The sequence below is a fragment of the Martes martes genome (assembly GCF_963455335.1).
Source record: "Martes martes genome assembly, chromosome: 17".
In the NCBI taxonomy this organism is placed as follows: Eukaryota; Metazoa; Chordata; class Mammalia; order Carnivora; family Mustelidae; genus Martes; species Martes martes.
Window position 1 is genome coordinate 17,469,191 of NC_137905.1, and position 25,016 is coordinate 17,494,206.

The following is a 25,016-nucleotide window of genomic DNA, read 5'->3' on the forward strand; positions in this document are numbered from 1 at the left end:
TCGTGAGTTCAAGTTCCACATTGGGCACAGAGCCTACTTGAAAAATAATTTAAAAAAAAATATCCTGGCTCAGGCACCTGAGTGGCTCAGTTGGGCATCTGCCTTCAGCAGATCCCAGGGTCCTGGAATCATGCCCCCACTCCGGCTCCCTGCTCAGCAGGGAATATACTTCTCCTTCTCCTCTCCCTCTGTGTACCCTCTCTCTCAAATAAATAAAATCTTAAAAAAAAAAAAAATCCTGACTCTACCACTTACTAGACTGACACTGTACCAACTTGGAATGTACCTGAGCCTTAGTTCTACATCTGTAAAAGAAAATATAAGTAATACCTATCTCATGGGATTGTCATGAGGATTAAATAATATACATGTAAACAGCATACTATTGGACCTGACACTCAGTAGGCTCTCAATTACTATTATGAATGACCTCTTTTCACTTCTCCCAGGTATGGTACAATGTTTGTGGGAATTTGTGCATTTGGTGGGGGGAGAGGGGGTGTTATCGCAAAATCTGAGACTTGGAACAGTCACCTCATGGCCCTTCATGTACCTTACCCTGCTCACCCTAGAAACCCCTTCCTGCACACACACAGTTCCATCTCTTGTGTCCTTTCTCAAAGCTTCAGAGAACAGCAGAGGCTCCATACAGAATAATCTGCCTTTGGTCTGAGAATGGAGTTCAGCAGACCTCAGTTCTGGGTCTGTGTTCTGCCCCTAATTTGACCATACGATCTGAGGCGGGTTACTTAATAGCTTCAGTGAGTCTTAAGTGTCCTCAGGTGTAAAAAGACAGCGCCAGGCTGAACCACTGCTAAGGTCCTTTCAGATTCTAACCCAGGAAGGTCTTGTCAACTCACCACGAAAGATAGAAGTGACTCCCTCCTACAGACTATATCCCTAAATACTTTCCCCAAACCCAGCTCAAACACCACTGCTTCCTTTTTTTTGTACGCCTCGGCATTCTGTACAAATCCGCATCCACATTAAACCCTGCGCATTCAAGAGGATGAACCTCCCATTCCGCGTCACAAGAGTCTAACCTTTTGTAAACTCTTGCCGCAGTCCCTACCTCAGAGGCTGACAGTAAGGACTGAATGGAACCATGTACCCAGGGCGCTTAATAGTGAGTGCCTGGCACAAGATAAGCGCTCAAGAGATGTCGGTTACCATCAGTATTCTGCGGATCCCATCCCCTTTTTGATCTTGGGCTTCCTCAAGTAAAATGAGGTTGGCCGGACAATGCCCAAAGTCCCCAGGAGCGGAGCGGGGCGGGGCGGCCTCAGAGCTGGGGGTCCCAGGGAGGGCCCGAGGGGCGCACACTACGGAAGTCAGGGCAGCCCGGGAAGACTGGCGGCCCTGAGAGTGCAGCCCCGCGCCGAGATCCGTCCTCTCACCTCCCGGGCTCAGCAGCAGCTTCAGCGCCTCCAGAATGCTCTCCAGACCGCACGTACCCAGAGCCTCGCCGCCCGGTGCCCGTCCGGGGGCCGCCATGACTGGAGTGGAACGCGCCACTGGCGGCCGGCTCTAGCGCCTGAGCGGACCGCAATCGCCGCCATATTGAATGTGGCGGAGGCGCGAGGGGCGGGGTCCGCTGCAAGGGGTGGGGCCTTGGGGCGGGGCCGATGCAGTAGGATGGGCCTTTTACAAATAGTGTCTCAGGCCCCTTCTTACTCCCCTGGGGGGAAAAAAACAGCTAACACAACCTGCCTACACGCACAATTTCAGAAATTCAACATGATTAAACACTAAATAAAGAAGAACGGAGAGGACAGTAGTTGATCATGAAATAATACCTATCAGTATGAAAATAACTGGGTAACCAAGCAGCAAAAGACGTAGTGAAGTAAACAGATGCTGTGCCCATTATAATGAAGTCTGGATACATAAAAAGTTTGGATACATAAAACAATATTCAACTAAATATTGTTTAATTTCTAGGGACGCCTGGGTGGCTCAGTCGGTTAAGCCGCTGCCTTCGGCTCAGGTCATGATCCCAGGGTGTTGGGATAGAGTACCCCATTGGGCTCCTTTCTCGGCAGGGAGCCTGCTTCTCTCTCTGCCTCTGCCTGCCATTCTGCCTGTGTGCTCTCTGACAAATAAATAAATAAATAAATAAAATCTTAAATATTGTTGAATTTCTTTATGAGTGATATTTAAAAACAAGTACTGGGGGTGCCTAGCTGGCTCAGTTGGTAGAGCATGTGACTCTTAATTTCAGGGTCCTGAGTTCAAGCCCCACTTTGGGTGTGGAGTCTATTTTAAAAAAATTAAAGAAGTGCTAAACACAAACACATCCATTCTGAATAGCTACAAATATTGCTATTGGTGATACAATATTTGAAATGGGCCAATTACAGTTCCCAATAAAATTTAAATCTGTTCTTTTTACATTCTTGGGAAATTCTGTGTGTATTAAAATCATGCCCCCCACCCCCATCTGCATAATGTTAATATGTACAGCATTCATTTGAGAGTCAGACCATCAGAGACAGGTTTTCACCTATGTGATTCCTGGTGGGACTTTTTTCAGACTTACTCATTTTAGAGAGAGAAAGAAAGCGGTGGAGGGGCAGAGGGAGAGGAAGAGAATCTCAAGCAGAATCCCAGCTGAGACTGGAACCCCACACTGGGCCAACCCTACAACCTTGAGGTCACTACATGGGGCTTGAACCCATCACTCTGAGATCAGGACCAGAGCAAGATGCTCACCTGACTTAGCCACACAGGAGCCCCTGAACGGTCTGAACTCATGTAGTCTGAAAGTCATGCTACAAATCTAGCAGAGTATTTCGGAGGGTAAGACCTCAGTGTGTCCTGCCTCTCCCTTCACTAAAGGTCAATAATCTCTCATATCATTCTCAACCCACTTTCCGGAAGTTCTCCCAGATAGGCTGTCCTACTTCTCCTTGAGATCCCCTGAGCTAGCCTGAGTTCACTACTGATGACTGCCCTTCAGCATTTAGCTGCTAGAAGTCTTAGGAATTAGGATGTGCTCCACTGCCAGCCCCTATCACTGGAGAAAGAAGCTGGTGCTTTAAACTCCTTTCTCAGACCCCTCCTGGCACTCCCAGGACATCCGGCTCCAGGGCAAATCCATCAACCATTTCCTCCTCTCTAAAGTGAGCAGAGACAGGACGCTTTTTACAAAGCTATCCTAGGGAGTTAAAGTGATACTGTTCTAAAGTATTTAGCATTGTCTGCCACGGAGGGGATGCTTTAAAAATTGCGCCTGTATTTTACTCTCCATCTCTTCAAATAAAATCCTGTCAAAATATTTTTAAATTGGAAAAACATTTTTGAAGGGCAAATAAATGACCCATGAAATTACCACATCAATCTTTTCATTGTTGTTGGATATCCCACCCTAGACTGTCAATTTTTCTTCAGTTATGTGCGTAATCAAGTTCATTTTGGGGAATAAAAAATTTAAGGTCTCCCTCGTAAGGGCCATTAAAAAAAAAAAAACCAAAAGCCCCAAAACAAAAACAAAAACTTTAAGGTCATTTCAAGATACTAAGCATTTAGTGAAGTGGGTGTAAAGCATTGTGTAGGAAAGACCCACCCTTAAGATTTGTGGGCACTGGGGTAGAAATACAAGTGGAAGCCTTCATACCATATGCCTAAGTATTTCAAAGAACAAATCAAACTAACGACTAAAATAAAACATATCCTATTCTCCTACTTTGTTTTTGTTTTTTTGGTGGGCATGTGGAGGCCAAGAATATTAAAGCCATCCCACCTCAAGTTTAGCTGATGTGGGAAACAGAGGCAGAAGAAAATCATTAAAATTCCTCACCTACTGACAAGCCCTTGAAACAGACAGAGTGGCTCTCCCCCGGGGACTTAACTGCCCTCACCTTGAGGTTTTGCTAAGGACAATCCCAGCCTGATGGACCTCCTACCCCGACATGTCCCACCAGAATCCTGTAAGTCTACTTTAACAATTCCTTTAGGAAACTTTATCTCTAAACCTCCAAGATAGTGTCAAGAATCATTCCCAAGTATATGGTTCACTGATATACATCTAAAGGGTCTCACGAGAAGATTTTTATTATTGGTAATAAATAACCTCTCTCCCAACAATAGCTAGCCCCTCAAGGTCCTGGATACCTTGCTTCTGAAAGTCCTTAGAGACTTACGCCATCCCTAATCCCCTTTGTCCTCACAGTCCACCCTACTCTGCCTTTAAAAACTGACTCTAGGGGCGCCTGGGTGGCTCAGTGGTTTAAGCCGCTGCCTTCGGCTCGGGTCGTGATCTCGGGGTCCTGGGATCGAGTCCCACATCGGGCTCTCTGCTCGGCAGGGAGCCTGCTTCCCTCTCTCACTCTCTCTTCCTGCCTCTCTGCCTACTTGTGATCTCTCTCTCTCTCTGTCAAATAAATAAAAATAAATAAAATCTATAAAAACTGACTGTAATCTGGTTCGGGGTCCAAGTCCCTACTCTGCTGCATTGGGTATACTTGGGCCCAAGCTTAAGCTTGTCAAATAAACCCTCATGTGATTGCATCAGTGCTTGGCTCCTTGGTGGTCTCTCGGACTCGGAAACTCGGGTACAACAGGCAGCAAAGCAAAGTTTATTGAACGGTAACACAAAGCTCCCAAAGAGGGAGGGGACCAGAGAGGGTTGCCCTATTCTCCTTTGAGAAAATGTACCAGGTTTGAATTGGGACTTGTCAGACTTGGCCTCAGAGTTCCATATTGGATGTGGCACTACGGGGGAAGCCAACCCCCCACCTCTGGCCTGATCCCGCTTTCTCCTCACTAGTGTCTCCATCCTGAATTCACACAAATGGACACCACCACCTAGATGTGTACACACCCCTAAGAAATTACCACTTGCCCCCTGCCAGGGTTAGGGGTACACACACAGCAGGCACAGGTCACCTCCCAGAGGGCACACCAACTGAAGAGGCTCACACAGCAATGGAAGCAGGTTAGAGATGGCTGAAGAGGAAATTCCAGAGTCCCAGAAGTTGGCAATAAGGTCTGGGAGAAAGGTGAGGATTTGGGGTAGGCAATTACCCTAGGACTGGCATATTCCTGGCATGTCCATAAAGATACTCATCATGGAGGAGGTTAGGTGGGACCTATATAGCAGGGGACCCAGGGTGGGAACCTTACTAGCCAAGTGTAAGGGTGGTACCAGTGTGATTTACAAAACATGGTAAGAAGGGCCCCAGAGCTGAGAACCCTTTATCCCAAAGCATTATGGCACCAGATTTTATCATTTTGGGCACTAAAGGCTCAGAAACCCCAAAATAATACACCTAATTTCAAAAGCAGTGTCATAAAGATCCTATAAAATTTTTCCAGCAAAAAAAATGGATGCCGCTTAATACACATGATAGAATGCTGGATGTGTGCCTAGAGCCTCTAAGGTTATAAGTAGGTTCTGCCTCTGAAAAAAGGGAAGCATTCTCAAGCTCGTCCTGACTTTTAAAAAATCATTAAAATTGGCTTTTAATTACCCTACTTCCTTAGAATCCAGTATTTACTTCGAGGATTTTAGTTTTTAGAACAGGGTTCTGGCAGCCCCTTCCTTGGTTTGCTCTGGGCAGCTTTGTTAAAACACTCAAGTATAGCTGGGAAACTCCCTCGCAATATGCTGTTAAATATCCATCACAACCAACATGCACAAGAGCTCTATGAGAGAGGCTGCTGCTTCCCGGCAATGAACCATCCGGGCATGTTCAAGACACACGGAGGCCTGTATTCACGGAAAGCGGATTCCATTCATTTGAAGCCAACCAACATGAAGCCCATTATCAGGGACTTGAGGGACAGCAGTTAAACATCTTATCCAAGCTGACTGGGGTCTGCTTGCCTCAACCCAGAGAACCAACAAGGCTAATGGCACTAAACAGTTATCAGTGGCTGTTTGACAGAAACATAATTCCCAGTAAAGACCCCAGCAAATTAAAAGTTCATATGGGTACTTATCTTCTGAAGCCATGGAAGAATTGGAGTGGCTGCATCCCATTTTCTCTAACTCACCCCTAAACTCTCACCCGACCCTCGTCAAAACCTTACTCACTGTGACCATTCTCACGGCTCCACAAAGGAGTCCTGAAGCTCATTAATTTTTCACTTACTTTATTTTTAGGGCATTTTTAAAAATTTAAGATTTTAAGTACTCTCTACACCCAACATGGGGCTTGAACTTACAACCCTAAGATCAAAATTCTCATGCCCTACAGGCTGAGCCAGCCAGGCACCACAATTTCCATCTATTTTAAAGGAATGTTTTGTTTTTTTTTCTCTGCATTACCAGTCTTAAATATCCATCAGATATTTATGGGAGAGGAAGAACTTATCTCTGTCCTCTTAGCTTCTCAGTAGGGAGGCCTGGGAATTAAACTGACAAAAGACAGATTAGTGAGAGAAAAGACAGGTTTTTATTCACATCCAAGGGAGCTCACAGAAAAATGTGACTCCAACGTGCGGTTGGAATATGGGGTTTATACTCCATCTTACTAGAGAAAGGGTGTGTGTGGGCAAACAAATGATTTTAAGAAAAGATAAATAAGATGGGAGATAGGATTTTTGTGGCAATATCTGTTCAGGTGATTGTTTTTGAAAGAGACCTCATGCACGAGCAGGGGTGTGGGGGCGGGGGGGGGGGAGGTGGAGAGAGAGAAGGTGAGCATATCTGAAGTAGACTCCATGCTGAGCAGGGGTGGGGGGCAACACAGGGCTCAATCTCAGGACCCCGAGATCATGACTTGAGCCAAAATTGAGTCAGACCCTCAACCCACTGAGCCACCCAGGCGCCCCTGTTGAGGTGATTTCTTCTCCTGGGGTGCCAATTTCTCATCTCCGGTAGCAGGAGTCAAACCTCCCTGCTTATGAAACTCCCTGGGAGGGGACTGACGGCGGATGAATTTGTTCAGGACACTCTGCTTTTAGGCAGGTAAGGGGAGTCCAGAAAAAAAATCCTCTTTACAGCACTATACTCTGGATCCCTTTGTTCTTACTTCAATGGCCAGAGGCTTTTTATTGTCTCAAGGTACACCCCCCACCCCCACCCCCCCAGGCCAGGCCAACTCCTCAGTCCTGCAAACGGACGCACCTTCACAGAACGCCACTTTGGGTCACATGGTTGTCCTAACCACAACACTTCAGTGGTTCTGTCCGACCCACTAAATCCAGTCCAAAACAGAACACTTGACCTTTACTCTCCTAATACCCTGCATTTGCTTAAGTGATCCTCTCCACCCCAAACTCCCTCGCTGTGCCCCTTATTCAATAATAAAAACGAGCTCATATTTAAGAGAACATCGCCGTGCGCCAGGCCCTCTTCTGAATGCTTTATGCGTACCAACTCAGTACCCTATGAAGTAGGTCCAGTTCTCCCTGTGGAGATCCGGAAACGGAGGTAGAGAAAGATCAAGTAGCTTACCTAACCCCACAGGTGGAAAGGTCAGAATCAGGATTCGAACTGAAGTTCCCGGGGGAACGTGTCTTCTCCGAAGACTACCTCCTCAGACAGAGTTCGTCAGACCTCGTCATACGTCCCGGCGTCAGATCTTGTCAGACGTCGTTAGACGCCGTCAGACCTCGCCAGAACCAGCAATAGGAAAACAGGTACAAACCACTTTGTCTGTTGTCTCTCACGAGTCACTGGTGTGACTGGTGTAACCCTCTGCATGTAGTAGGTTTTTGGAAACAGTTTATTTTCTATAGAACCATTTTATTTGACCTCATGGTATTTTACTTTTCCCTTTTTTAGGATTTTATTTGGCAGAGACAGCAAGAGAGAGAACGCAAGCAGGGGGTGAGGGAGAGAGAGAAGCCGGCTTCCCACGGAGCAGAGAGCCCAACGTGCGGTTCAAGCCCAAGACACTGGGATCATGACCTGAGCGGAAGGGAGATACTTAACTGCTGAGCCACTCAAGCACCGCTCGCCATTTTTTATTATAAAGTAAGTACAACATAATGCCAAACCTGGTATCATGATGTCTATTTTCCTGAGGGTTTTGTAGGTTTATTCCGTACATTTTGGGTCTTTGATCCATTTTGTTTCTTATATATATGGTGTAACAGTACGTCTCAATTCATTCGTTTGCATGTGCACAACCACTGTTTCCAGCACCGTTTCTTGAAAACACTGTCCTGGGGCGCCTGGGTGGCTCCTCTGGTTAAGCGTCTGCCTTCCGCTCGCTCAGGTCATGATCCCAGGGTTCTGGAATCACGCCCCGCATCCAGCTCTCTGCTCAGCGGGGTGCCTGCTTCTCTCCCTATGCCTGCCAGCTCTGCCTGCTTGTGCTATAAAATAAGTAAAATCTTTGAAAAAAACAAAAAACACTGTCCTTTAGCAGAGCATGAGGAAAACAGTGATACCGAAATAGCGATAGAACAGGACAGACGGCAGCTGCACTTGTGGTGAACATAGCATAATGCATAAACTTGCCAAATCACTAAGTCGCCTTAGCACCCTTTTAGAGTATCATTCGACTATCTATGCAAGGGTTTATTACTGGCTTCCTTATTTCTCTCCAACTTTCAATTTTGAAATACTTCAAACCTGAAAAAAAAAAAATCGAAAGGCTAGTACATGAGCACTTGTATACCCTTCACCTGATTTAATGCCCTTCACCTGATTCAGTCGTCATGAACATTTCATCACACTTGCCTTTGTGCTACCACTCCTGACGTACTTTTTTGTTGAACCATTAATTTCCAGATGTCACAACACTTTATCTCTAAATTCATCATTATTTATCTTCAAATAAGGTTCTCCTAGTAAACTATGTCCCCAAGAAAACTTGTATTTATTCAGAATATCATCTACTCCAAGATCCATATTAAAATTTGCCCAATTTCCGGGGCACCTGGGTGGCTCAGTCATTAAGCGTCTGCCTTCAGCTCAGGTCATGATCCCAGGGTCCTGGGATTGAACCCCACATCACGTCAGGGTCCCTGCTCAGCGGGGAGTCTGCTTCTTCTTCCTCTGCCCCTCCCCCTGCTCATCACACTTGCTCTCTCTCAAATAAAAATCTTAAAAAAAAATTTTTTTTTTGCCCAATTTAAAATAGTCTTTTATGGATTTTAAATTCTCACTCCTGGACCAAATCTACATCTATACATTGGCAGCTTCTCAAACTATACATAGAATTTCCAATATAACCTAGCAATTCTACTCCTGGGCAGATAGCCAGAATTGAAAACCGTTTTCATATGCTAGTGTTCACTACAGCAGCACTCACAACAGCCACAAGGTAGAAACCACCCAAGACGCACAGGTCCGTAACACGAGGCATATATACGCATAATGAAATATGCAGTCCTGACACGTGCTGTTAATACAGGTGACCCTGGGAACCTTAAGGCCAGGTGAAACAAGCCAATTTTAAGAGGACATGTATCACATGACACCTCTTACATAAACACCGAGCAGAGTCAAATTCATGACGACAGCAAGCAGAACAGAAGGCACCGGGGCTGGGAAGGGAGTAACAGGGAGTTACTTACTGTCCACAGTTATAGAATGTTTGGGTTGATGCAGAGGCCCTGGGAACAGAGGTGATGGTCATACATTTTGAATGTACTTAGTATGGCTGAACTGTATTCTTGAAAGTAACACATTCTGTTGAAACTATACTTCAAATTTTGATCTTTTCCTGGGCTAGTGAGATAGTCGGCTCTCTAGTGATGCTGGGCAGTGGCAGCCACAGCCTGTTGGTCCTGTGATTGGGAAGGTACACAACCAACACACTTAAAACCATTCAGTTTCTCACTGTCCATATTCAGTAAATCACATTAGCTATTCAACACTTATGGTAAAATAAAATAGACTCAATGACCCCTAGTCTTGCCTGGAACTGTGGTGTAATGAAATAAAACAAGTGTTTGACAATGGTTTAACAAAATTCTTTAATAAAATTTATAAAAATGAATATTGAAGAATTTCCTCAGCCTAAGCTGTTTTCCTTTTCCACCCCAAAAGAAAATACAAAATTATCCATACCCACACACATATACACTCAAAACTGTGGTAGCATTCTCTACAGAGGTCTACATTCGAGTTTAAATTGCTGAAAAATCAAGAGAATTCCAAGTGATTGCAAGGATGATTTTTTTTTCCTTTGAAAAACAGCTGACAGACAGTAAAGCAATTCAGATAAAATTGTTCTCAGTGGTTGTCAAAAGTTTCTTGAAGTTCGCATTTCAATTAAAAGAAGATCCAAATTAAAGTTCTCCCCATCCTCCCCATGCTAACACCCTTCAGGGCACATTTTCTTTCTGTTCCTCAGGGGGAAAAAATCGGATTTCCTAAATATTCTTGGTTTTCTACACATGCTTCGAATTTAGGGGGCAGATGTGTCCAGATGAGCCAGCATTTTCTGTAGACATCAACAAAAGCAGGCACTTGGGGATTCTGGGTTTCAGGTACAAACTCTGGCATGAGGATCCTGATAGGACACACATGTTGACGTTCTTCCATTCTTCAGAATTTTCAGAACAGAGGTAGAGCCACCTCAGTCATTCACAGTCTGTTTGCTAAATTGCCAAGATCAATGACACATCTCTCCTGCCACCTCCAAGCCCGTTTCTCATGTTGCCCTCAGCTGTGATAAACCTCCTTCTGCCTTTGGCTGCGGCACTTAGGCACTATCTTAAATGTCGAAATAGATCACTCTTTTGAGTGATAAATGAACATCAGAAGTTGAGTGGTACCTGAAAACTCATCACCTTTTCTGCTCAGTGCTCCCTGTTTAGAACCAAAGTACCTCCATAAGGACATACACATAACAAACATACTTATGCAGAACAAGTAAGTGGATGGACACCAATTTCAAGTTATGTACTTAAGAAATTAGGGGGCGCCTGGCTGGCTCAGCAGGGAGAGCGCGCCACTCCTGATCTCAGGGTCCTGAGTTCAAGCCCCACATTGGGTGACGAGTTTGCTTAAATCAAGTTATGTACTTAAGAAATTAAAAAGGAAATCCATTAAAGGTCTTATGAGTCCATGGTACTCAGTCACACTATGGCCAGACTAAGACCAAGTCTCCTACTCTGAAAGGGCCCAACAATTTCTCCAACAGAGAACTCTTGTCTGGGGCAATAGAAGTTCAGGAGGAATAAGAGTGGGTATTACAACAGGGGACACCAGTGCAGTGATAGGAGAAAAAAAGAACACAGATTAAAAATAATTATACATATATACATACACACACACACACAAAATAGGGCAGGTGAGTCTTCCCTTCCTCTAAAAAAAAATAAACAAAAGCCTGTAAGGAAATCTGCAAGTTGCTAACACAATCTTCTGGAGACTGAAGCTATTCTTTTGAAATATTAAACATGTGGGGGGTCTACTGGACAGCATCACCATTTAAAGAACGATGAAAGAAAAAAAGCTTCAAGTAAGAGGTCAAAATCATTCTAACACACACAGATTAGATCTATAAAGTGGTAATCCTAACTATTCTAACTGCATCACTGAGCAGTCTCTCTTCCCCAGAAACTCATCTCAAGTGACGGGCGCTGGAAAACCATTACCCCTGCGTTTTCCACCACATGGCTTAAGGACCCATCTCCATCCCCATTTGTCTCAAGTCCCCTAGTCGTCCTCGCCACCTCCGTACATGTCCGCCAGCTTCTTGAAGCGATTGCCCCATTCGTTCAGGTAGTCATAGTCCTGGTCTTGGTCTGACTCTGAGGAGTTCAAGGAGCTCAGACTAGCAGCTTCGGAACCACTCCCTTCATAGTCAAACACCAGCAGAGAGTCGTAAGGAGGAGCGGTGGGGTCAGTGTCTGCTGCCTTCAGGTTCTAAAGAAGAAAAAAGATGGTAGGATCGTTCAGTGAGAAGAATCACACACCTATCAGGCAAGATGCCTTCTCTAGGTGACTCCAGCAACGCATAATGCATGATAACACAGCCATCCTACAGAACACCAGGGGCAGTCAACACCAATAACATAAATGGATACAAACTGGCAAGGAAGACAGACAATACATCATTGATGAAAAGAGAACATCACAGGTAAAGATGCAAAATGTTTTCCCCTAAAAACTAATGATAAATTTTCCGTAGACAGGAGAGAAGCCAGTCAGGACAGACAGAGGCTGAAAACAATGAGGACAGTTGTACTGGTCCATATAGCATTTCCACCTGGAAAGGTCCGGAAGGATAAATGCCAAACTGTTAACTCTGGTGAGTCGGGGGCAGTAAGGAAAGACTTGCATTATGTTTTCTTTATATACATTTTCAACGCTTATTATTTTATTCTAGGTAGCAAACACTATTTTGGTAATTAAGAAAAAAAGGAAACTACCATCCATCAGCTGTGATGACACATAATGAATGTTAATGGAGGAAAGCACCTGAATTCATATTTATCTAAGAGGGAGGTTTTAACCGGCCCTTCCCATTCCCAGCTTCCTAGAAGATCCAGCCTGGTCACTTCCAGCACTGCTGGTCTTTGTGTAGTACCTAGTGAGGACTCCCAGAGCAACTAAAGCAAAACCAGCCTCTACCACAAAGACTCGCCGAAGGCCACTGGAGCATCAGACAAGCCCTGAAAATCACTGCAGTAACTGAGCAAGGGATCAGGTAACATAGTTTAAGGAAACAGATCCTGCCAAACTATTATCTTACTTGATTTTTTGCTCATCCCGACCACCAATTTGTCCTCATCTTACCCTAAGCTAATTAAATGTAATGCCTTATTTCTCATTCTCCCTTACAGAAAAGGACCATCTCAGACAGTTCTGGCCAGTAACATATAGGATGAACTCCTGTACTTGCATTAATCGTTGGCCAGAACAAAGATTTCTGGCCTCTGCTCAGCCCTTCCTACTACTTCTTGACTGGAATACAGACCCAAGGCCTGGAAGTGTGGCAGCCATCTTGTGATCATGTGACAGCAAACATGAGAACAAGGATTTATGAGGTTAATCTCCTCATAGCTGTTTAAGCTTCTGGAATTCATAGCTGAATAAATTTCTGACATACACGAACTGCTGTTCTATTTCTAGCCCTTAGGTAGACCTGTGATACACATTTAGTATCACTCAACCAGCAGTGGGATGCAGGGACAAAAAGGCCTATTAGTGAAACCAAACTGGATCTCTTCTGAATCTCTTTTAGTTTCATTTCTACTTCTACTAAATCCTTACAAGCAATTCTCAGTTTCACCATATGGATACTGCAAATTCACTATGAACAGTCTGAAGTGCTTTTAGTTCTGAAATTCAGATGAGACACAAATAAAAAAATAGCATTCAGGGATCAGGCAAGGAGAAAACGTGGTAAAGCAAAGAAGCTAAAGACATTTTCCTCACTTTCAACTCAGCTGTGCCTGAGTTTAGAGACAAGCTGCACCTTGGCATTTGACTTTGCTAACTTACTTCATCAATAAAGTTCCCAATTTCATCAGGATTGGCAGGGCGGGGCAGGTAATGGGGCACACTCAGGAGGGTTGGCGCCACATCATTGCGAGTTACTTCTGGCCGAGCTTCCAGGCCCCTGTGCAACTGGCTCAAGTCAAAGTCCTTTGGAGGAAAAGGTAAAAATAGGGCAAAGAGAATTAAAAAAAGAAAAAAGGTCACACAAACCCAGGGCTATATTTGGATTACAGATTCCGTTATCAGATAATGTTCTTATAACTGTACAACAGTTGTAAGCATGTGCCAATGTAATCCGAAATGACAGTTTTCAACCTAGGAGTTTCCAACATAGCACTAGAAGGAAAAAACACCATGAAAGAATTATGAGGAACAACTCTGGGCCTGGATGTCGACTGCTGTACCTTACTAAGTCCCAGGCGATCTACAGGTTCTGGAGAGCCTTGCTGCCCTAGACTGACCGTCCCTTGCCAGATCCACACACTGAAACCTAATCCCCAATGTGGTGGTACCTGGAGGGGCAACTTTTGGGAGGTGATCAGGTCGGAAGGGTAGATGGAGCCCTCGGGAACAGGATTAGCGCCCAGATAATAAGAGATACTCTAGAGTTCCGCGTCTGCAATGCTGAGTACATGTGAGATTACGTATGACTGTGAGCCGGGAAGCGGGACCCCACCGGTGCCTCGATCTTAGACATCCCAGCCTCCAGAACCATGAGAAAGAAAATTTCTGTGCTTTTTCAGCAACCGGTCTGTGGCTCTTGTATAGCAACCCACCTGGACTAAGGCACTAGCTGAGATAAGCAGCTTTCCCACAAATGCTTGAAGAACATTTCTCTGTACTCACTCATATGTTCTACAAAGCAGGAATTGATTTTTTTTTTTAAGATTTTATTTATTTGAAAGAGAGAGAGCAAGCGAGCGAGCGAGCATGAGAAGGGGGAGGGTCAGAGGGAGAAGCAGACTCCCTGCCAAGGAGGGAGCCCGATGCGGGACTCAACCCTGGGACTCCAGGATCATGACCTGAGCCGAAGGCAGTTGCTTAACCAACTGAACCACCCAAGCACCCAGGAATTGAATTTCTAATGAATGGATGTTCTTCCAGACCAGAGAGCTCAGCAAAGATGCTCATGCATGGCCAGAGTCAAAGCAGAACTCTGAGAGGAGGCCTGGGGTTCCCTTTCTAAATGGAATATACTTTCAAAATTCTCCAAAAGACTCCTGGCCGGCCCAGTCAGTAGAGGATCCAACTCCTGATTTGGGGATCATGAGTTTGAGCCCCATGTTGGGCACAGAGATTACTATTAAAAAAAAAAAAAAAAGCCTCCAGAAAACTCTAGGCTAAGGCAAGACCATCTTCAAAATCAAGGAAAATAAAGAAGGCCTAAAGATTTAACATGTACAAAAAGAAAAAAAAGAATTTTAGCATACCTATAAGCTCAAGGGAAACAAAATACTACAATAGAGTACTTGCTTTTTTTTTTTTTTAAGATTTTATTTATTTATTTGACAGATAGAGATCACAAGTAGGCAGAGAGGCAGACAGAGACAGAGAGGAGGAAGCAGGCTCCCCGCTGAGCAGAGAGCCTGATGCGGGGCTCGATCCCAGGACCCTGAGATCATGACCTGAGCCCAAGGCAGAGGCTTAACCCACTGAGCCACCCAGGCACCCCTAGAGTATTTGCTTTATGTCAACGATAATTTGACGTTTGTGTCCTGAGAACAGCAATGAGAAGACTAGGCTCCGGAGTGAAACTACCTGGTCCTCCTGCTTCCTACCTCTGTGACTACGGGCAAGTCACTTACCCACCCTTTGCCTCTGTTCATTCATCTGGGTGCTGAACAGAACAATACTATTTCAAAGGTCTACCTTCTCCTAACCATTGCATCTTCCAAATACAGAGATCGCCATTTAGCTTTTTATCACGGTTTTAAAAATGTACCTGATCCTCTTCTCCACCTCCTTCTTCATCATAGTAGTAAACGTTGTCCCGGGTGTCATCTTCTGGGGGTAGTAAGGGCTCTTTGACCACCCCTCTCCTCCGAACAAACAGCAGAAGCAGCAGAATGAGGACTGGTGTGGGGGAGAGAGAATGAGGACAGCCACAGGTCAAGACGGCCATAAAAATCCCCTATCACAGAACATCGCTGCCCTGCCTACCAGACAGATGGCTGCCAGACAACCCATTGCTGACACTCACACACTGGAAGTTAGTGTATGCAGTCAGTGCAACATCGTGGACAATTACATGGGAGCTGAAGTGTGGTCTTTAACTGTCCTTAAACCAGTCAGTCATTTCCCAGAATCTGAGCTAAAATGCTCCAGGCAGAGGAAATGAGGGACAAACGCCCTGAGGAAGTAGCATGATGGGCAGGACTAAGGAGAGGTGAGGTCAGCATGGCATACATAGCAGGGTGAGCGAGGGAGGGAGAAGCGGACAGGAGTTTAGAGGGTTGACAGGGACATGGCAACTACTGAAAGGACTTTGGCTTTGGTTCTGAACTGGAACCACTGAAGGTTTGTGAGCAGGGGTGGGTCAGCCTAAATGTGGCAGACAGATGCATATTATTTTTCATCAGTTCCAAAGAATGGGACACAGACCATTCAATCGTGTGGTATGTTCCTTATTTTCTCTTAGGATAAGAATCACATAAGCAAGATCTAAAATCTGTTTAATTTTCCAAGTTTTCATCAGACCTTGGGATACTTGTGGGATATATACAATTAATAATTAATTGTTAAAAATTTTTAACTATTTCTTGTGACTGAAAAAAGTATGATTCAGTGTGTGGGTTTTTTGTTTTTGTTTTGTTTTGTTTAAATAGGTGCTTGTGCCCGATCTCTAAAGGACACCTACTGAAGCCATCTTGCACTGAAACAGGAGGTTGCACAGATTTGGGGGAAAGATTTCTTATAAGTATCCAACCTTCCTATTGTTTTTGAAATCAGCAAGATTCCCAGACTTTCCACAGATGAACAATGTAACTTCACTGACCACACTTCACAACCAGGAATATGGAGTACTCGCTCTGTGGGCCAAGACCTATCTTGGCACTGATGATATAGTACTAACACCACGTAAGATGCAGTCACCATCCTGGTGGAGCTTTGAGCCACTAAAAGCAGGTTTATTGTTTCCAAGAAGACACTACTTATCCAACATTACTTAAATGTCACTTAGAGTAACCAAGATATATCCTATTGTTATCACTTCAGGAAGTACTGCCCCACACACTGCACCACAACCTCAGCACTCCCACAGGGTCTCCATGAAGCCTGGCACCAAGCAAGCAACCTAACACTGAGGGACGCCATGAAAACCTTCATGTCCTGGCATCTTTCTAGTGTAATCTTTATAAGTGTAAGTTCTATGTTGGCCCACAGGGAACAAGGAGTTGGAAGTCTGAATGCTGGCATTGCCTCTGCTCTCAACACTGTTCCACATCTGAACATTCTGCAGTGTCCCTCTTGTCCCCTGTGCCTAATGCAATCTATCCCAAACACACTGAGGTAATGCTATTACTCAAAAGTCAATTATTTTCAGTGTAGCGACGATCTTTAACATTTTCCTTAGAATGAAAGTACTAGTTAGTAACTGCCATTCCCAAAGCTGACTGGCCTAGGTATAAGGGGAGTGGGAAGGAAACGGCTAGACAGGGCTTGTACAAGTGCACCCACGATGATGGCAGAGGAAGGGGAATTTGCCTCATCCCACAGTGACAATAACGCCAGGTGAACGCTGAAGAACAGAGGTCCAGAAAGCTCACTGAATTCTGAACGACACTCTCCTTCCTTCTCAGTTTTGAGGGAACACAAGTAGCAGGGGGCAGGAGCAACGCAATCTGTTAAAGCAGCAAGCAGTGGGATTAAGAACGTCTGTGTTGAGTCTAAACTGAAACCCCAGGGGTTTTGCCACTGCTCCCGCTAAGAACTTTCTTCTACTCCAGCCACACAGGCCTCCTCTTTGCCCTTCACAGTGCAATCGAGCCTTCCTCTCTGTGCCTTCACTAGTGTGGGAACCCTCACAAATGCCCCTCTGTCCATCTGGATGCCACCGGCCTCTGTCCCAACCATTCTACACCTTCCATCAAAACTTCCTTGAGGGTCAACTAACATCCATCTTTCTGATAGTAAAAGCATTCATGACCTGGGCCACCCTTTCCAGCCCTGAATTTATAAACTATTTTTGAAAATTTTCTAAAGGACTTGCCATCACCAAGTTTTTAGAAACCGTAACAGCAACCATAGGGTCCAGTCTCTAGGTGGGACCAGGTGATAACAGTTTCAAAGACTATGGTAGGAACTGACACAGCTCCCCCCAGTATCCTTTTCCCCATTCTGTCCTTTCAGTCACTGATACTCACTGTTCACCCTACGCTCCACCCCCACCCGATGCCAAGGTTTAAATGGGCACACGGCCATGCAGTTCGAGTGGGAAATTCTAGGTGTGGCTGTGTTGGGGCCAGTGGGATGGGACTGAAGGTGACTCATGTCATTTCCAGGTATGTCCTTCCCACGTTCTCCAGCATCCCTTCTCCAGGATGGAACGTGGACTGTGGAAGCAGAAGTGGTGGAGGTGAGCTGGAGAGCTTGGACCATGCTGATGAGGAGAAGACCCTAAGGCCTTGCTGCTCCAAGCTGGTCCAAAGACCTGCAGCTCCTGCACCACTGGGGAGCTGGTTACAAATGTGGAATCTGAGGCCCCCACCCCAGACCCCTCTCAGATGACCAGCTCAGAATCCTCATGCAGGTGATTTATATGTCCTTGAGCATGAGAAGCACTCCTCTGAGCGACTGACAGAACAACAAAATAGAAGGACTGGGTTCCTGATGATCTCATGGAACAGGGCTGCCTTCCAGTCCTGGCCAACTTATCTCTGAACCATTTAGTAAGGGACAGAACTTCCCCGTTTTAGAAGCCAAAGGCTGAACCACCTGGCAGGCATACGTACTTAGTAAAGCGAGGATTCCTCCAAGAATGCCCAGAATGGCAGGAACCTGCAAGCCTGCCTCGGCGTATGGCGCCACCCTCTTGCAGTTGTTGGTGACCCCTTCGCAGTCGCACACGTACACATCTAGGGTGGTCACCTGGTCCTTGTTCTGGTTATCCGTGAGCTTGAGATTTATTTTGTAGTCACCCAACTCTAAGGTTTTTTTCGGCTTCAAAATTAGAGATTCACGGGCTGAAGGAAGCAACAAAAATGAATGATTGGACAAGGGGAGAAAAAAGCCTCATTCTAGAATAAAACTATTAGGGTCAAGAAAATGGAGCTGCTTGGGTCACAGATTACTGGACAGTACTCAGCAGAATCAGATACCAGAAAGGAAAGGGCTCTTTGGTGCAACGCCTCAAGTGTAGAAGGGGTTAAGTGAACACACATCAAACTGAAGGGTGGCGTCTGGAAGTTAAGAAGGGAATTTCAGAAAGGGAGAGGGTAGGAGCAGGGATAGGAGCAGGGAAAGCATGTGGTCAAAGTTCCTGAAGTAAGACTCCAGTTCCCACCTTGGTCATTGTACTCAATGGTCCAGTTGACACTTGCCCCATGTGTTAGTTCTGCTGTGAAGGGAGATGTGTTGGGCGGAAGATCTGGGTCAATGATGTTGATGACACGAGGCTGTGGATTCTTCTGGCAGAAGTCCATATTTCGAGGTTCTGGTACAGGGCCATTGTCATTCACATCAGAGAGGATCAGGAGGAGGGTTCCCGTTCCAGTAGCAACTGGAGAACCTAAGAGAAAATACACAGGAAATACTACGGCTCAAGAACATTCCCGGGGCACCTGGGTGGCTCTGTGGGTTAAAGCCTCTGCCTTCGGCTTAGGTCATGATCTCAGGGTCCTGGGATGGAGCCCCGCATCAGGCTCTCTGCTCAGCGGAGAGCCTGCTTCCTCCTCTCTCTCTCTCTCTGCCTCCTTGTGATCTCTGTCTGTCAAATAAGTAAGTAAAATCTTTATTTAAAAAAAAAAAAAAAACAACAACATTAGTGAAGCTCTACTGCCTCCCATCTGCCCAAACCCCAATCTTGGTTTGACTCTTTAGGGACCCATCAGCAGACGACCCCTCCCCATCATGGGGCATCTTCACTTCAGCTCTGGCTGCTTTCTGACATGCTTTTCCCCTAGTCTGACAGCAATTATTCAAATTATGCTCACACAAAGGACACCCCCTTCCCTCTTCTACATATACCTTTATGCACCCATTAAACTTTAACCCCTCTAAGAATTCCTCATTCCATTCCCCCCCACCCCACAATTCTCCCTTTTCAGAGCTTCTATGGCTTGAAGGTCATTATCAAAGGGTTGAGCTTTTTAAATTGCTGCAAGGTGCTTTTGAAAATAGATTGAGGGCGGGGGAAGACTTGGCCACTTCTGTGTGGATTTCTTTTACCTTCTGACATAGCATCTAGCATACGGTGGTAGAAAAAGTAGACACTCAAGTATAACCATCAATGGTAGATTATTATGGAAAAAAAACACAGGACTCTTATCTTGAACCTAGAAAGGGTTATACCTGGGTAGCAAGACTATAGTGCTGTTGTTGTGGTTTTTTTTTTTAATTTTTTTTTTAAGATTTTATTTATTTATTTGACAGACAGAGATCACAAGTAGGCAGAGAGAGGGGAGAAAGCAGGCTCCTCGCTGAGCAGAGAGCCCGATGCGGGGCTCGATCCCAGGACCCTGGGATCATGACCTGAGCTGAAGGCAGAGGCTTAACCCATTGAGCCACCCAGGTGCCCCTGTTGTGTTTTTTTTAACCCTATAAAAAAATCGTGGTTAAACCACATAGCATAAAATTTACCATCTCAACCATTTTAAAGTTCATTTCACATTTTAGGTTCAACAATGTAAGTATATTCCCACTGCTGTGGAACAGCTCTCCAGAACCTTGTCATCTTGCAAAACTCAACCTCAGTACCCATTTAACAACTACCTACTTCCCTTTTCCTCCCAGCCCCTGGTTACCACCATTCTACTTTGTCTCTATGAAATTAGAGTGCTTTCAGACCTTAAGTAAGTGGAACCATAAAGTATTTGCCTTTTTGTGACATGGCTTTTACTTAGCATAATGCCCCCAAGATTCATTCAGGTTTTAACATGTGACAGGATGCCCTTCCTTTTTAAAGGCTTAACAATATTCCATTGTATGCATATAACATATTTTGTTTATACATCAATCAAATCTTTTTTTATCTTATCATATGTATTTAAAAAATAGGTAGTGTCATTTACAATTTTTTTCTTTTTTAAAGATTTTTATTTATTTATTTGACAGAGAGATCACAAGTAGGCAGAGAGGCAGGCAGAGAGGGGAGGAAGCAGGCTCCCTGCTGAGCAGAGAGCCCGATGCGGAGCTCGATCCCAGGACCCTGAGATCATGACCTGAGCAGAAGGCAGAGACTTTAACCCACTGAGCCACCCAGGCGCCCCTCTTTTTCTTTTTTTTTTTTTAAGATCTTATTTATTTATTTGACAGAGAGAGATACAGGGAGAGGGAACACGAGGCAAAGTGGGAGAGGGAGAACCAGGCTTCCTGCCAAGCAGGGAGCCTGATGCAGGGCTGCATCCCAGGACCCTGGGATCATAACATGAGCTGAAGGCAGACGCTTAATGACTGAGCCACCCAGGCGCTCCTAAAATTTTTTCTAATTAAAAAAGAAGCTAACAGATTTTCTAAGACGCCTCATTCTTCTTCCTCATAGACCTTACATTAAAAAGTACTGAGTCACGCACAAAGTGACACTTAAAGGAATCATTCGCCACCATCATACCTGAGCCATGATTATGAGGTCAGGGATCAGCAAACTAAGGTCTTCTAGGCAAATTAAGAAACATAGCTGTGCTCATTCTCCCTTTACAGATTATCTATGGATGTTTCTAGGCTGCAAAGGCAATCAATATCACATGGCCCGTGGACACTAAATTACTTATTCCCTGGCCCTTCCTTTACAGAAAGTCTGCCAACCCATGTTCAGAAGCCATTTCCTCCACCTACTTCCAGGCCAAGCTGGAGAGTTTCTACGCAGCCAGTGACAGCCGGCCAGTGCGGCTGAGGCCATGGGCTAGCTTTCCCTTCAGGCAAAAGCATTCTGTGAATGGGACCCCATCATGGGCCTTACTTGTCCTGCTCTCTGCTTTTCGCCCGCTAACTCCCAAATACAGCTCCAGGAACAGTCTTTCGATTCTAAGTGAGGAGGCCAGGCTCGTCTGCCCTCAGCATGGTCACAATGCTACAGAGCCTGCATCATCTACCAGCCACCTGTCCAGCCCCATCATGGCCTTACCTGCCTTGCGGTGTTTTCAAGACTGAATACTACCTCAGGAAGCTGGGGAGTTAGCGAGGGAAAGAGAATCCATCACAGTCCCAGAGAGCGAGCAGTTTCTAACAGTAATTCTGTTTCTAAATATCCAGCCAAGGGAAACACTTGTACACAGAGGCCATGGACAAGGATGTTTCCTTACGAAACTCATGGGAGTATCGAGTAAGTGGAAACCACCCCAAGTGTTCTTTAATGTGTGAATGATTAAAGTATGCTATATCCAGATAACATTAATACAAAGAGTTAGATTTACAAGGTGTCAAAATATATCTGGGTCTTTAAGATATATTATTCATAATAATAAACTAAACAGCAAATAAATTAACTTTCATTTAAGTCAACATATACAAAATAATGGTTTTTAAGGTTTTTAAAAAGATTTTTATTTACTTATTTGATAGAAAGAGAGCGAGAAAGGGAACACAAGCGGGGGAGTGGAAGAGAGAGAAGCAGGCTTCCTGCTGAGCAGTGAGCCTGATGCAGGGCTCAATCCCAGGACCCTGGCCAGGATCATGACCTAAGCCAAAGCCAGACGCTTAACAACTGAGCCACCCAGGCACCCCAAAATAATGGTTTTTGTAATAAAAACAAAACCAGGCTGTAAACTAGATAGTGGCTTTATAATAAATTCTATTTCTATATGCATGTAAATGTATTCAAATACACAGTCTGGAAGGAGCCACATTTCACTACTAATGATGAAGATAAAAATTATGATAGTCCTTATAGAGCATACACTCTTCTAGGGCACTTTTACATAAATGAACTCATTAAAAATCCAGATGGGATATTATTATTTTACCAGAGAGAGGAACAGAGGGACATAAGCTTTTGTCTTAGGATCTAGACCGAGGTAGTCTGGCTCCCGTGGGGAAGGAGTGGGTTCAGGTATAATTATTTGCACTTTGAAAATCATATGCCTTTGTTTAAAAATACAAGGAAAAGAATGAACTCTGGCCTCCAAAAGCAGGGTATGGGGTAATGGAGCACACTAGCCAGGAGGGTGAGATGGCAAAGGTCACGCACTAAGGGCAGCCTTACCGTTGTCAACGGCTATAATGATGGCCTCGTACGTGTTGTTCTTCACATGCTCCGTGTCCTCTCTGTCCAGCTCAGCCCGAGTGAAAATGGCACCAGATTCTGGATTAATCTCCAGCCAACCGGCAGCATCCCTCCAAATCCGGTACCTGAGAAGGCACAACTCTGCCTTAGAACAGTACACTGACCAGCACCTAGGTGAAGAAGGCTAAGGGTCCTCATCGCTCATCGCTCCCATCTACAGCAAAGTATGACCATCCACGTCCCCTTCATGTCACAGACCTCACGTTCTTTCACTCAGAAATGCTTCAGCGTGTTAGCCCCTAAGAACAGGGGCATTTTCTTACATGATGATGATTTAATTTCAGGAAATAAAACTTTTGATATCATACTCTTATTTAATATATGGCACATATTTAAATTGTCCATTTCCCCAAAACTGTCCTCCAGAACATCCCTGCCCAGATTCTGGATCCATCCATGCCTGACATTTAGACGTCATGTTTCCCTAATTTGGAGCTAGTCCTTAGCCTTTCTTTTCTTTCTCAACACCTTTTTTTTTTTTTTTTTAAGATTTTATTTATTTATTTATTTATTTATTTGACACAGAGACAGTGAGAGAGGGAACACAAGCAGGTGGAGTGGGAGAGGGAGAAGCAGGCTTCCCATAGAGCAAGGAGCCTGATGCAGGGCTCAATCCCAGGACCCTGGGATCATGACCCGAGCTGAAGGCAGACGCTCAACGACTGAGCCACCCGGGCGCCCCTCTCAACACTTTTTGGAAAGTGTAGGCCAGGGGTGCCTGAGTAGGGCAGTCAGTTAAGCACTTGACTCTTGGTTTCTGCTCAGGTCATGACTGTTCATGAGATCAAGCCCCATACCCAGCTCTACACTCAGCATGGAGTCTGCTTGAGCGTCTTTCTTCCTCTCCCTCTGCTCCTCCCCCCCAGTTCTCTGTCTTTTTCTGAAGTAAGTAAAAAAATCTTACAGCATCAACAACAAAAAAGTAAAGTATAGGCCACCTGTTTTGTAGAAAGCCCTTCAGTTTGGGTTGGTCTGATCATTACCCCCTAAGTAGTTTCTTCTTCTTATTTTTATTTAAAAAAAAAAAAATTTTTTTAAGATTTTATTTAATTATTTATTTATTTTGAGACAGAGAGAGAGAGCAGGAGCAGGGGAGCAGAGTGAGAGGGAGAAGCAGGTTCCCCGCTGAGCAGGGAGCCCCATGCAGGGCTCGATCCCAGGATCCCAGGATCCCAACCTGAGCTGAAGGCAGATGCTTAACGACTGAGCCACCCCGGCACCCCTCCCTCCTAAGCAATTTCACATTGTATGCGGGAAGGGGAAGGAAGAACAGTGTGGAGATAATATGTGTCCTCGTTGTATCAATCAGATTAGGAGGCACGTGACAGCTATTCTTTTCTTGGTAATGTTCCCTTCCATCACTTGGGGAAGCAACAGGCAATCAGAACTCTTTACAGCAAAGGTACCTTTCTTCTCACGGTAATTAATCTATGACCTGGGAGGAGAAAATGTCACAATAGCCTGTTCACCGAAGTTTCATCCAAGAGATTTAACATCTACGGATAATTCTTGCCTGAAGCAATGAATACTATCCTACGTGTGTGTATGTGTGTTTTAAGATTTATTTGTCAGAGAGAGAGAGAGAGAAAGCACAAGCAGAGGAAGCAGCAGACAGAGGGAGAAGCAGGCTTCCTGCTGAGCAAGGAGCCTGATGTAGGACCCAATCCCAGGATCCTGGGATTATGACCTGAGCGGGAGGCAGACACTTACCCAACTGAGCCACCCTGATGTCCTGAGACTTTTTTTTGTTTTGTTTGTTTACTATTTTATTTATTTATTTGACAGAGAGAGAGAAAGAAACAGCGAGAGAGGGAACACAAGCCAGGGGAGTGGGAGAGGGAGAAACAGGCTTCCTGCTGAGCAGGGAGCCCGACCCAGGGCTCGATCCCAGGACCCCTGGGATCCGGACCTAAGCCGAAGACAGACACAACCAACTGAGCCACCCAGGCACCCCCTGATCCTATGTGTTTTTTTTTTTTTTTAAAGATTTTATTTATTTATTTGACAGACAGAGGTTACAAGTAGGCAAGAGAGGCAGGCAGGGAGAGAGAGGAGGAAGCAGACTCTCTGCAGAGCAGAGAGCCCGACACCGGGCTCAATCCCAGGACCCCGGGATCACGACCTGAGCCAAAAGCAGAGGCTTTAACCCACTGAGCCACCCAGGTGCCCCTCCTATGTGTTTTTTAAAAGCAGACTCTTTCAGACCAGTTACCCAAGGGGTAC

General features: G+C 45.1%; 2 protein-coding genes across 2 annotated transcripts in view; both read right to left on the reverse strand.

Annotated features, from left to right (window-relative positions):
- Window positions 1–1,568, reverse strand: part of TANGO6 (transport and golgi organization 6 homolog) — a 179,845-nt gene extending 178,277 nt beyond the window's left edge. The window contains exon 1 of the mRNA XM_080828218.1: window positions 1,398–1,568. Coding sequence (XP_080684344.1) covers window positions 1,398–1,494 — 97 coding nt within the window. The 5' untranslated portion in view covers window positions 1,495–1,568. The remainder of the gene's footprint in view (window positions 1–1,397) is intronic.
- Window positions 1,569–9,851: 8,283 nt separating this feature from the next.
- The window catches only part of CDH1 (cadherin 1), an 84,341-nt gene continuing 69,176 nt past the window's right edge, over window positions 9,852–25,016 (reverse strand). The window contains exons 11-16 of the mRNA XM_080828221.1: window positions 22,713–22,858; window positions 18,858–19,082; window positions 18,307–18,537; window positions 15,297–15,427; window positions 13,358–13,501; window positions 9,852–11,776 (exon numbers count right to left, since the gene is read on the reverse strand). Of these exons, the coding sequence (XP_080684347.1) occupies window positions 11,567–11,776; window positions 13,358–13,501; window positions 15,297–15,427; window positions 18,307–18,537; window positions 18,858–19,082; window positions 22,713–22,858 (1,087 nt within the window). The 3' untranslated portion in view covers window positions 9,852–11,566. The remainder of the gene's footprint in view (window positions 11,777–13,357; window positions 13,502–15,296; window positions 15,428–18,306; window positions 18,538–18,857; window positions 19,083–22,712; window positions 22,859–25,016) is intronic.